Below are 14586 nucleotides of genomic sequence, written 5' to 3'. Positions count from 1 at the left end.
GATTCGTAGGTGTTATTCTCTTCAATTTGAGGTAGAAAACCTGTAAAAATTAACTCTTTTTATGGTAACAATAAGACTAAATATCTTATCTAAAATAGTCTATTGGCTGTCCTAATTTACAAATTAGTATAATTCATACATTAAACTTTTGTTAAAGATTTTATTGTGTAAGAATTGAATAGTTGAGGATTTAATTTGTATTGTGTAAGAATTGAATAGTTGAGGATTTAATTTATTAAAATTGATAACTGCACATCAATTTATAAATTTTGCTATAGTGGAATGGAATTTTGGGTATCAACTCTTATCAACTTCTCAATTAAGAATGCATGTTTACTTCTTAAGAATGCATGTTTACTCTTTTCAAAAAAAAAAAAGAATGCATGTTTACTTCTTAACAATTCGAAATAAGGGCAACAATGATATTTAAAAGGGCTTGAAGCTTATATATATAAATAGAAAATGCACAAATTCAATGAATAGATAGAGTCGTAAGTTTACTTCTCGGCTGAAAAGTATACTCACGCCTATAATAAGAAAGTATATTTACTTCTCATCCACATAATTTTTCACTCACACACCGAGAGATGTTTCTGACACTTCATTAAGTCCTAACAGTTTAGTGACAAAATAAGTGTCAAAGTAATTTAATCGACAAAATTTAAAATAATTTGAGAAACAAATTCATTCAAATTAAAAAATAAAGACTAAATTAACCGTTACAAAATAATTAAAAGATTAAAAGAACGATTTGACCATTTTTGTATCTTAAAATATTTTGAGGTGAGAAATATGCAGCAAACATAAAACTATTTTGAATCCATTATCTGAGTTTTTATTTCCTAACCTATTATTTGTGTGATATTTGACTTTTTAAAATATATTTTCAACTTGAAAAACGTGGGGGATCAAGGTTCAGATTAGGCTTGAAGGTTGAGGATAAGGTGTATGGAGATTTGAGAGGCATAGGTTGATCCCAACATGAAGAGAAGTACAGCTTGGAGGGGTTTGGTTGGACGTCTAGGAGTGTCCAGAAGTTGGCGACTTGATGGTTATAAAAGGGATGGAGGAAACATGATCATTCTAGTCGAAAATTCAAAATGGACAAATGGACAATCAAAGGTGGAGGGAAAGGTGGCAATGCCCCCTCTCCGATTTTGTATGTGAATATATATGATAATTAATTCTATTTCATTAGTATTAAAATTATAATTTGTGAGATATATTCGTAATTTTAATTGTATTTTTGATTTATTATTTGTGATTTTTTTTATTCATTTCTTAGTCTTTTAGATATCAATTGTGAGATTTTCAATTGATATTTGTAATGTATCGAACCCATTATAAAATTTGATTGATGTCGAAAAATTAGGTTAGTATATAACAATATATTGATTGATCAGGGTTAAAAGCTTGAGGTAAAGGGCTTACAAGGAAATAATAAAGGCTTAATGATCCAGCTTACTTGCCCAACCAACGGATCAACTGACTACCAGAGAACGATGAATTATGCTATGGACCAGGGTCTACCTTGCAAGGTGGACCTAGATCCATGGCATAACAACCGCCTCGAAAGCTAATTCTGTCCTACAATAGACAATAACCAACTATGAGGACCAGTTTGCGAACGAGTAGCTCTAGCTAGCTAAAGCATGAATCACTGATTTAGGGATAAACTGAATAGATACTTTCCCAAAGTTTCGTTTAAACTCTTGGCACTCACTAACAATACAACATGCGAAAGAGAAAGATGTCAATGACCTTTTAGCAAGTTGCACACCATCTACAATCAGAATTAACCACCATACTTTACCCACGATAGGGCTTCCTTAATAGCAATTGCCTCCGCTAGATTAACGTCATTCAAACAACAAATCGGTCACTCTTTGCTGCAACATATTTGCCATGATTATCCTTAATGACCACCCCATAACTTGTTTGGCCAGACGCAAGGAACACCGCTGCATCCACATAAACACAAAACATATCGACTAGAGTACTCAAAACATTTACCATATGGGAACCATGCATATCACCTTTGGAGGATAGCACAATCGTTTCCTGCCAGGCATAAAGATGGTGAGACACCTCCAACTCGAGTTTTGGAATTTGTCAGGGAACTTGGTTCCACACAAAGTCATTCCTTCCTCTCCATATGCACCAACACAGAGCACCATCTTTCATCATTGTAACCACAAAACCATCAACTAGCAAATTTGAAAGCCACCTAACAAAATCTTCATTAGCTTCAGGAAGGGAGCAATCTAAATAATCAAGCCAAAGGGGGACAACGTACATGCAGTCATACATCAAATGCCGTAGCGCCTCTAGATGTTGGTGGCATAAAAGGCAAGAGCTATCAACCTCCACATGCCGCTGAGACAGTGCAACCATAGTAGGTAGAACCCCATGAGAACACCGCCACATAAATTTTTGAATATTGGGAGAGATTTTTAAACTCCAAATATGATGCCAACTCCCAGAAGGCAAATAACCTATGCATGCATCTCAGATAAAAGTGACACCAATGTTAAAAAAGACGCTAGGTGCCCGATTTATTTATTTTAACTTTTTTATATTAAGTATTAAGTTCCAAGAAATAAGCACCTGTTTTCAAAAAACAAAGCAAGCACCGCTATAACTCTCCAAATCCAACTTCCAAGAAATATTAAATATTGAAATCTCCAAATCCAGAGAGACAGCCTACGCTACATACCTACGCAGTCCTATTCTCGCCTCCATCGCCGGCGACCTCCAAACATAGAGACAGCCTCTATCGCCATCGACCTCCCGCCTATAGACCGTCAGTCCGACCATCGCGCTAACCTCACGTCTCCATCTCATAGATCTGAAATCTCAACCTCCATCACTAACATCGGAAGCGGAAGCTACGTCGTAATCTTCCTCTCGTTACAGACCTGTTTCGCTATCCATCTTCTTCTCCGTCGTCTGTAGCTCTGTCCGGCGACCAGCTTTCTAGTTTCATCTTTCCGGCCGGCCGCGGAGGAGGTCGATTTTTGCCTTCCTCGGCGCGGCTACCGGCCGCCTAACGCCTATGTGCGATTTTTGCAACATTGGGTGATACCCATGCTTAACATAATATAAACCTCGTATATCACCCTTGCAACACCATTGGTCATCAAACTATGGAGTAATTGGAATTTTCAATATCAGATTCACATCAGGGGGTTCAAACAATGCAGCATCCCAGTCCTTTGTGGCATGGTCAACCAAAGCACTAACCTTCATATTTCTATCGTGCTTCAAGACAGGAGATTGAACAAAGGGGTCATCATCATTCGAAAGTCGGGATGCTTCCAAACTAATATAACATTACCATTGCCAATCCTCTTAAAACAACATTTCCACAGTAAATCTTGACTTGCAAGGATGGACTGCAAACGATAGCTTGGATTTGCCCCTATCTTCGCATCCAGGAAGTTCTCATTCGGATAGTATCTTGCCTTGAACAGCATAACGGCCATAAAGGATGGATTAATAAGCAAACGCCATCCTTGCTTAGCAAGGAGGGCAACATTGAAGTGATTTAGGCACTTAAAACCTAAGCCACCCTTCGCATTTGATATACACATTCTGCCCCAAGACATTCACCTTATACCACCGCAATGCCCGCCACTAGAAGCCCACTAGAACTTGTTCATGGTACGCTCCATTCGCTCACATGAGGTATTCTCTGTGAATTGACAAATTATTGTGCGGACAAAAAATACATTATTCGTGTACTGAATGTACATTATATAATGAACTTTCAGTATTCAAATAATGTACTTTTCCTCAATATAATGTACATTTTTAATATACTAAAAATACATTATTTATATATTGTACTTTTCCTGAATATAATATACATTTTTAATATATTAAAAATACATTATTTATATACTGAATGTACATTATTTGATAGTATGATCCACACATCTCTGTATACCATGATCCACACAATAATGATTGCTGTGAATCAGGAATGAATTTGGTGATAAATGTAACATGCCATGACCCGGGCAAATTATTGTGTGGACCATGGTCCATATAGCTGTGTGGACCATTAATATAAAGTACATTTTTATTATACTAAAAGTACATTAATTTTGTACTAAAAGGTACATTATTTCATAATATACTCTAAAATAATGTACTTTCTGTATAAAAATAATGTACTTGTATAATAAAAATGTACCTTATATTCATGGTCATGCAATAATGATTGCAGTTCAAGTCCACCTCGATACATATTGGGTCTGAAGTTATTGTAAAATGTTAACAAGCCATGACCTAATTGAAGGCCCAAAATCAGTAATTCGTGTCAACATTCAAGTCCAGTACGTAAACTCCGAGTAGGAAAGCATCGCCATTTCGTACCCGACACGTGCAGCATCGTCTTCCCACACCCTCTCTATAAATATCCCTTGCGCCTACGCTCTTTCTTTCTCACAAAACCCTCATACTCCTCACCGGACTCCGTTCACAGTCGGGGGGAATAACGCATTGATCGGAAACCTAGTTTCGCCAACTTCAGATCTTTCCTGATATCAAGGTGCTTTCAACAATTTTATGTTACTTCGTTTTATTTTTTGAGAATTTTGTTAGATTTTATTTTTATGATTTGCGATTTTGATTTGATAGATGGTGTCGGACGCTAGCAAGAAAAGAGGAGCGCAGAAGAAGGCGGCTGCCGCTGCCAAGAGAGGCGGCAAAGCTGCGGCGGCTGCCACGTCGTCTAAGGCTGCGGCGGCGACGGCTGCGGAGAATAGTAGCGTCGATAATTTGGCTAACGGAGTCGGGGAGCTTCAGATATCCGATCGGACGTGCACTGGTGTTCTGTGTTCGCATCCTCTGTCTAGAGATATTCGGGTCAGTTTTCTGATCCATATTTAGCCTCCAAAGATCCTGGAGTGGTTGTTATCTCAGGATTCATATGTGCTTGCCTTGTTATGTTTGATATTATATTTGACTGTATTTAGTTTCATGTTTTCACGTGGATTTAGTTGCTTTATGATTTGAGTCAGAAAAGGACCCTCATCTGAAATCTAGACAGAATGAATTAGCCTAATTGGTTTTTTTTTTTTACTCCGTAATTGTTTATACCTCTCAAGAAATGGAAATGTAGAGTTTTTTAAGTTATTAGTGGCCATGAGGTACAGTAGTGTAGGGGAAAGTTAAGATTTTTGAAGTTGTTAGAGGAGATGAGAAACCCTAGTTTACTAGGTTTATACGGTATTTTTGTCTTTGAGTTTGCTCAAATTATACCTAATAGTTGCATGGTGAAGAAAAAAATGTAGATGGTTAAATAAATCACAATTCCAATTCTAGTATTTTGTTTAATAAATTTTAGAACCTTGTCCAATGATGTTCTGTTTTAGTTGTAACCTGGAATGTCAGCTGATATCGTAGTGGTAGTGATTGGAATGTCCTGGGGACACTGCATATAAACTACTATTTCTCTAGTGTTCATATTGAGTGTGGCAAGTGGAAACATCCTTGCCTTTTAGTTTTCTTACAGTTTTGTTCACTTGTTCCTATGATGGGATTAGTCGGCTTTATCTCCCCCTTCTTCCTGGTATCACTTCATCGCTCACATATATATGTTCTGATGCCTCCTGCTTCTGATTTTATCTAATGATATGTTTAACAACCTTTTTGCCATTCCAGATTGAGTCTTTGTCCCTTACTTTCCATGGGCATGATCTTATCGTTGATTCTGAACTGGAACTCAACTATGGAAGGTATATACTTAGTTTTGGCCTCTTTTTTTGGTATGTTAGGAAAGCTTTTTCATGCCAGAGTTGAACCGAGATATTAACATATCATCATTGCAGACGTTATGGATTATTGGGATTGAATGGTTGTGGTAAATCCACTCTTCTCACTTCAATAGGATGCCGAGAACTACCCATCCCAGAGCATATGGATATTTATCACCTTTCTCGTGAGATTGAAGCTTCTGACATGTCTTCACTTCAGGCTGTCATAAGTTGTGATGAGGAAAGGTTAAGATTGGAGAAAGAAGTTGAAGCCTTGGCTGGACAAGTATGGTGCTATTTTGACAAAAATGGAATTTATCAGTTTGATATTTTTATTTTATTATGATCTGTAGTGTAACACATTCTTACTTCAGGAGGACGGCGGTGGGGAACAACTTGATCGTATATATGAGCGTTTGGAAGCTATGGATGCATCTACTGCAGAGAAGCGTGCTGCTGAGATTTTATATGGTCTTGGTTTTAATAAGAAGATGCAGGAAAAGAAAACAAGGGACTTTTCAGGAGGATGGCGAATGAGAATAGCCCTTGCACGGGCCCTATTTATGAATCCAACTGTATTGTTACTTGATGAACCCACAAATCATCTTGGTAAGTTCACATAGCGTTTAGTACTGAAATGAACTATATCTGAATTTAAATATCTGCATTGCTTAGAAATTCTCTTTTCTACGTGCTGTCACAAAATGAGGATACTATTTTAAATGCCTTGTTTCTGTAAATGCATATTGTCTTCTCAGAAAAGAAAAATTATTTTAGGCATCGATTTAAATGAATTAAGTTCTAATATAAGTTGTAAGCTTAACCTGAGTCAACAAGCTACATGTGTTATTATGCTGTTGCTTCCTAATGTGTACTTGCACCTGTGCAGATTTCTTGTTTTGGAGTCAATGCTAACCTGATAATGCTAACTTATGGTTTCTTTTCCCAATGCAGACTTGGAAGCTTGTGTGTGGTTAGAAGAAACTTTGAAGAAATTTGATCGGATTTTGGTGGTTGTTTCACACTCGCAAGATTTTTTGAATGGTGTCTGCACCAACATCATTCACATGCAGAGTAAGAAGTTGAAGATGTATACTGGTAATTATGACCAATATGTTCAAACTCGTTCTGAACTTGAAGAGAACCAAATGAAGCAGTATAAGTGGGAGCAGGAACAGATTGCTTCAATGAAGGAGTATATTGCTCGTTTTGGACATGGGTCAGCCAAACTGGCTCGTCAGGCACAGAGCAAAGAAAAAACATTGGCCAAGATGGAGAGAGGTGGTCTTACTGAGAAAGTGGCAAGGGATAAGGTCCTTGTTTTCCGATTCCCAGATGTCGGGAAGCTCCCCCCACCTGTTTTGCAGTTTGTGGAAGTCGCATTTGGCTATACACCTGATAACCTCATCTATAAGAATCTTGATTTTGGTGTGGACCTGGATTCAAGGGTGGCACTGGTTGGCCCTAATGGAGCTGGGAAGAGCACATTGCTTAAACTTATGATTGGGGAGTTAGTCCCGAGTGATGGTATGGTTCGACGCCATAATCATCTAAAAATTGCACAGTATCATCAACACTTGGCTGAGAAACTGGACATGGAAATGTCTGCCCTTCAGTACATGATCAAAGAATATCCTGGCAATGAGGAAGAGAAAATGAGGGCATCAATTGGTAGGTTTGGTCTGACTGGTAAAGCTCAGATAATGCCTATGAAGAACTTGTCAGATGGGCAACGCAGCCGGGTGATATTTGCATGGTTAGCTTTTAGGCAGCCTCACATGCTACTGCTGGATGAGCCAACCAACCATTTGGATATTGAGACTATTGACTCACTAGCTGAAGCTTTGAATGAGTGGGATGGTGGTATGGTTCTTGTTAGCCATGATTTTAGGCTCATCAACCAGGTTGCCCATGAAATCTGGGTATGCGAGAACCAGGCAGTGACCAGATGGGAGGGTGATATTATGGGGTTCAAGGAGCACTTGAAACATAAGGCGGGTTTGGGTGAGTGAAGGAAGGTGGCAGGCATATAGGATTACAAGTGTAAGTGTTCCCAGGAAAGGATGGAATAGCAGTAGGAACACATTTAAGAATTTTGTTTGAGGAGGCAGCAACTTATAAATTATGAGGAAAAGGAGAGGAGGATCCACTCCACTTCATTACTTTTCCACTCACCAGACTGTTGATTTAGTTAGTATCCTATCCTTTCATTTCTATTTTAGTTTGAAGTAAGTACGACCTGCACTCTGCACTACCTGCCATTGCCATAGAGATGAGATTGCAACACACGGTCTGGTCATTTGAGCTACCTTTACTTTTCTCGGTAGCATTTCTTATTCGTTTCACTCTTTTCTTTTGTGTTGTACTCCAAATATCATAATACTATAATTCTTCTTTTGTATTGTATGGATTACTAGAGGACTGAACTCTCGGTTTCACCATCTTCTCAGTTATGTACTGTAATTCGTCTTCTCTACTTTGTCTATATGCTGTGTCAGTCTCTCTCTCTATATATATAGGATTTGGATTAAATAAGAATTTGCGCGCATGAGATAATTAGGAAGTAACAAGTAATTCATCTTTCTTAACTTTTCATAATTATGGTTTAGTTTTTTCTCTCTTTTTTTTTTTTTTTTTTTTAGGGTTATGGTGTAACTTTTTTAATTTGGTTTAGAATTTCACTTGAAGTTTAGTACTATGTAGTTAATGTTTAGAAAAATATTTTTAAAAGAAAATTAAAAAGTAGTAGTAGAAGAATTATACGCATACATATGGAACTAAGGGTGTGTTTGGTTCGCATATGGTGGGAATCATAATCGGAATAAGAATCAAATATTAATGGTAATGAGTTTTGATGAAAGTATTTTGCATGTTTGGTAGTAGGATGTAATTGAAATGATTATCAATATTGATGTTTGGTTTTGTATGATCATGTAATAGGGATAAATGTTTTAAAAAATATAAAAATAACAAATCAAGACAATTGGTCCTAATATAGTGACATTTAAAGCATTACTATAAACAAAAAAAAAAAAAATCTAAATATCAAATCTCATAGTTGTGTTTTAAAAAGTTGACAACAAAAAATTAATTATGATTTTGATTCTTATTCTTAGAGTTTAAAAAAAATTAATTATGATTTTGATTCTTATTCTTAGAGTTTAAACTCATAAACCAAACACACCTTATCTTATTCTTAGAGTTTAAACTCATAAACCAAACACACCTTAAAAAAAAAAATCTAAATATCAAATCTCATAGTTGTGTTTTAAAAAGTTGACAACAAAAAATTAATTATGATTTTGATTCTTATTCTTAGAGTTTAAACTCATAAACCAAACACACCTTAGAAAAATATAAGGAAGAAACATAGAAACATATTATCTTACCTTAGTGATAATGAAAAGTTGACATATTAATATTAGTTGTATGAGTTTGAATGGGGCTGGGAGATATATGTATTTATATGAATTGTATATAAAGGTATTTTTGGAATAATAAAAATAATTATTCCTAATGAGTTAGGAATAACTAAGGGTGTTTGGTTGACTGGTTTTGGTATAAAGTATGAGTTTGATTGTTATTGTTTGGTTGATAGGTTTTTAGAATATTATTATAGGTTTGGAATATCCCATTAATTGGAAAATCCAAACCCTTATTAAATAAGAGTTTCATTTTCCTTCTTCCTTTCTTCCCCAATTATTAATAATCATTCCCATTTCACCCTACTACCAAACATGTAAAATACTTCATCCAAAACTCATTACTCTTACCAAGTATTTGATATCCATACGGATTTCGATTCTCATGTGCGAACCAAAAACCCCCTAATAATATTAGGGGTTTTGGGAGTGACTATTCTATTTCAAAAGGAATAACTCATTATGTGGAATTTCATTCTTTGTTGCAAAGATTGAACCCAAAGTAGTATTCTAAAAGCTTATCAACTAAACAATAACAATCACTTTGATACTCATACCTTATACCTAAACCCACCAATCAAACACACCCCAAATAGTGATCGAAATATACTTATTACATAAAATGATATTGCATCTCCAATGTATTTCATGAGCTAAACATCTAGGAGGAGAGTTTTCTCACGGAGTGACATAAGTGCTATATCTAAAGAGATTATTAAGTCTAATAGCGACCACTCGACATTACAAACCGATATTACTCGACTAGAGGTTAGTTATGGCAAACCAACTATCAGTTTACCTTACACAACCTACAATCATTAATAGGCACATGCCGAATAGAGTTTGCAGTACAATAATGCATCATCAAATCAAATAAATATATTACACAATTTATATATGAGTAAAAATGGTGAAATTATTACATTGTATTATATATTATGATATGAATATATCCACCACATGCCACTGGATTAATGAAAGGAGACACCAGACACGTACAGCATACGAAACCAAACATTTATGTGTAATTATAGTTATAAATTTTGTCTGAGCAAAATCACCAAATGACAGCACTAGCCCCACTGGCTTCCTACCACCCACCCTGCTCTTTATGTATATTTGTATCCAACTTTACTACATAAAGTCTCAAACTCTATTCTACCACTTTTATTCTCTCACGTGAAAAATAATGATAAATTATCTTCATTTTGTAAGTCTCAATAAAAATGTCTCAATAATTGATGTAATATCTGAAAGAGGGAGAGAAAAAAACTCGTAAGAGTATTCAAGGCTTTGATACCATGAAAAAGGGACGAAAACACATATATTCACTGCTCAAGAGAATTACAATATATAGTACAAAAATCTAAAAAAATAGACTATTGGTTACAACAAGAATAGAAATAGTCTATACAATAACTAAATATAAAGAAAAGGTCAAACATCAGAACGATCTTTAATAATATCCTCTCTTTCTCTCTCATTTGAAGGGGGGATAAAAGTTCAACAATATGTTTATCTTCAAGTAATAAAAAAATTTATTTGAAATCATAATATCCTATAGTTTAATTTTTTAAAAAAATTGCTAAAACTTTCCGCTTGATGGACAATTCAAGCTCCAACAAAAATCTTTTTACATAATATTTTTTAATGAAAATTTTACAATGTTAAGTAATAAAAATGTATGTCAATTAAAAAAGATGATAATGATTTCACAAATAAAATAATACTTTAATTTTTATTATTTACACAAAATATTACACCTTTTTTTTATTTATATTAATTGATATTTATTACTATTGAATAATGTTTTTTTTTCTTTTCATCGTTGCTTCACGTTGAAAAATGTGTGGTAGACCATACCTGACAGTCTGGCGCTATTATTATATTTATATTTTCTTAATATTGAATGATTAGATTTGTTTTTGGAGAGCGTAATTTGGTGCGTCTCTCACCTTTTCATATATTTGGGGAAATATACTTCACGCCGTCCATATTAATGGCTTATCAAATATAAGAATAAAATGTGATTAAAATTAAAGAAAAAAGTGTCAAATTGGCCCCCTAAGTGGAGTGGATAGTGTAATTAGACCACCTAACTGAAAAAAACTCCATTCAAGTCTCCTAGATCTATAAAAAAGTGCAATTGAGTCCAACATGACTTGTTTATCAGGTCAAATTCAGTTAAGGGGCTTAATTTCCCTATTCACCCGACTTAGGGGGCCAATTTGACAATTTTTCATTTTTTTAATTTTATTTTTCAAAATAAAATTTTTATTTATTAAAAATATTATTTATTTTTAAATATTTAAAAAAATCGGCAGTCCCCGCTTGGGACTGCCGACTTTTGTTTTGTTTTGTTTTTTTTTTAAATTTTATATTATTAAAAAAGTTTTGTTGTCAAAAAAAAAAGTTTTGTAAAATTATTTTAAATAATTTATAAATAATTATTTTATATAATTTTTTAAAAAAATGAAAAATTACATTTTTCGTCCATAGATTATAGGGTAATTGTAAAATGTATTCCTAAGTATTAGTCATACTCACTTTTTGTCTCTAAGTTGTCTCTAAGTTTTCATTCCAATAAAAAATGAAAAGTGCAGCATCAATGATAACTTAGAGACAAAAAGTGAGTATGACTAATACTTAGGAACGCATTTTACAATTACCCTATAATCTATGGACGAAAAATGTAATTTTTTTTTTAATTATGTAAAATAATTATTTTTAAATTATTTAAAATAATTTTACAAAACTTTTTTAATAATATAAAAATTTTAAAACAAAACAAAACAAAAGTCAGCCGATTTTTTTAAATATTTAAAAATAAATAAAAAATATTTATTTTGAAAAATAAAATAAAAATGAAAAAGTGTCAAATTGGCCCCCTAAGTCGGGTGAATGGGGCAATTAAGCCCCTTAACTAAATTTGACCTGATAAACAAGTCATATTGGACTCAATTGCACTTTTTTGCAGGTTTAGGGAGCTTGAATGAAGCTTTTTTCAGTTAGGGGGTCTAATTGCACTATCCACCCCACTTAGGGGGCCAATTTGACACTTTTTTCAAAATTAAATTAATGTACCAAATATAACAAAAATAAATGTGAAAATAACCTAAAATACACATCGCCAAGTGTCTTAAGACTAGTTCTACTATAGGCACCATAAGTATCTCGTACAACTAATCATTTATTCACAAATCAATTATTTATTTACAAATTTATTCTCTATTACACCCAAAAAATTCATAATATCGAACAAACATGCCTAGAAATGTTAACAATAATATTTTATTCGAATATAATACAAAAGTTAGCTTATATATTATAAAAGAGAACGGCATTTTTGACCCGGAGTTGTTTCACTTCTTGAAAGTTTAATCTTGTAAATTAATTTAAATAAATTTAGCCCTTAATTGTTTATAATAGCCCTTAATTGTTTATAATGTTATACTTTTAAAGTGTTTTTGGTTGGTATAAGAGAATTATAATTGGAATAGAAATCAAATACTTGATAATGGTAATAGATTTTAATCGCAAATTTTACTGTGGACCGCGGTCCACCAAGCATTGTGGTCAAAGTGATAAAACGACGTCGTTTTGATTAATGAAAACAGACGGAGGAAATTGCCTCCTTTCCACACAACTGTAGTTCCATTTCAACACAACTGCAGTATCAGTTCAACACAACTGCAGTTCCAGACGGATGAAATGACCTCCGACAACTACAGTATTAGTTCAACACAACTATAGTATCAGTTCAACACAAATGCAGTATCAGTACAACACAACTGCAGTACCACTTATTAAAACGACGCCGTTTTGTGACCTTGGTCCACGATATAAAAACTGGGTTTTAATGAAATATTTTGCATTTTTGTAGTACGGTGAAATTGGAATGATTACCAATATTGATTTTAGTTATATATATATATATATATATATATATATATATATATATATATATAACCCTATAATGAGAATAAAGGTTTTAAAAATACAAAAATAAAAAATTAAGACAATTGATGCTAATATAATGACATCCAAATCACTAATATGAAAAAAAAAATCAAAACAAAAATCTAAAAACACTAATTCAAATTTAAAAATTAAATTACCAATAAGATGGAATAGTACCCGTTTTTAATTAAAAAATGAAATTTTTAATTGAAGAGCAATCAAATCCTATAGTTGTGTTTTAAAAAGTTATCAACCAAACACTAATTATGGTTTTGATTCTCATTCCTAGTGTGTAAACCCATTAATTTAACCAAACACACACTTAGTCCCTATTGTTATATAATTGTCAAACTTCATTAACATATGAGGTTATTTTTATTATTTAGCATCAAATATTTATGGTTAAAAATAACGTACACATAAAAAAAAAGAAATTTTAGCCATGTTGATTTAAAATTACAAAAGTAACCTCATAAAAAAGTGTTTGCTAATCAAGTTTGATAATCATATAATATTAGTAATTAAAAGTACAATATAATAGACAATTTTAAAGAACAAATATGTTTAAATCAATTAACAGAAACCAAAATTTAAAACTGAAACAATCTAGGATAAAAACGTTATTTTACCTTATTCAAAAATATGGTTTATTTAATATTTACCAGTCCAAGGAAAAAGGTGGCCAAGCTTTAAGGTAGTGGGAGGAAGATGACAAATTGACAAAGGAATAATATTTAACAATTTCGACCACAAAATTTTCAACTAATAAAAACTCTAAATATATTAACTACTGTAACATTCAATCATTAATACACCACTCCTCAATTCTTTTACAATATTTTAATATACGTACGTCACGTCTATAATACTAATAATTATTATAAAATTTTCATTAACAAAAAACAAATTTTATCACTAATTATTTCTTTATTTTTATGTTTTGATTATAGTAACTTCAATTTTTTCATCATCTATGAAAACAGGCAAGAAATCGTAAAACTTTCTTATAAAAAATCCTGGAGTTAATACATGATTTGGTCCCTCACATTTAAAATTTTAGCATTTGATTATCCAATTCTAAACTTGCTCAATTTCATTCCAATTATGTAATTGTTAATTAAAATGGTCATAATTAAGACTATATTGATTTGAACAAAAGACTAATTTAGATAAAAATTACATAATTGGGATGAAATTAAAAAAGTTTGGAAGTTTGAGAACCAAAGTGGTGAAACTAAATTAAATATTAACTCAAAAAATACTTGGTATGAATTTATATGATTTATTATTATTATTATTATTTTTTTTAAAAAAAAATGCTTAAAATTAAAGTAGAGAGAGAAAAGGTAGAGATTGCGAAGCAGAAAGCAGGGCGTAAAATTCCCCAGAAATTATGGGAATAATAAAGCTTTTGAAGGGTTATTAAGTGAAGGTATAGGCAG

General features: G+C 33.1%; 1 protein-coding gene across 1 annotated transcript; it reads left to right on the top strand.

The window, feature by feature from the left end:
• The first annotated feature begins 4407 nt into the window (after nt 1–4407).
• Nucleotides 4408–8247, top strand: LOC116016374 (ABC transporter F family member 1). Its single transcript, XM_031256614.1, has 6 exons — nt 4408–4555; nt 4645–4872; nt 5671–5744; nt 5838–6048; nt 6137–6371; nt 6717–8247. Exons 2-6 carry the CDS (start codon nt 4645–4647, stop codon nt 7772–7774), a joined length of 1806 nt encoding a protein of 601 aa, XP_031112474.1. The 5' UTR covers nt 4408–4555; the 3' UTR covers nt 7775–8247.
• The last annotated feature ends 6339 nt before the right edge of the window (nt 8248–14586 follow it).

Source organism: Ipomoea triloba, chromosome 4 (genome assembly GCF_003576645.1).
Source record: "Ipomoea triloba cultivar NCNSP0323 chromosome 4, ASM357664v1".
Classification (NCBI taxonomy): Eukaryota; Viridiplantae; Streptophyta; class Magnoliopsida; order Solanales; family Convolvulaceae; genus Ipomoea; species Ipomoea triloba.
Note: the sequence above shows the minus strand (reverse complement) of the source record. Positions and strands in the feature narration are given on the sequence as shown.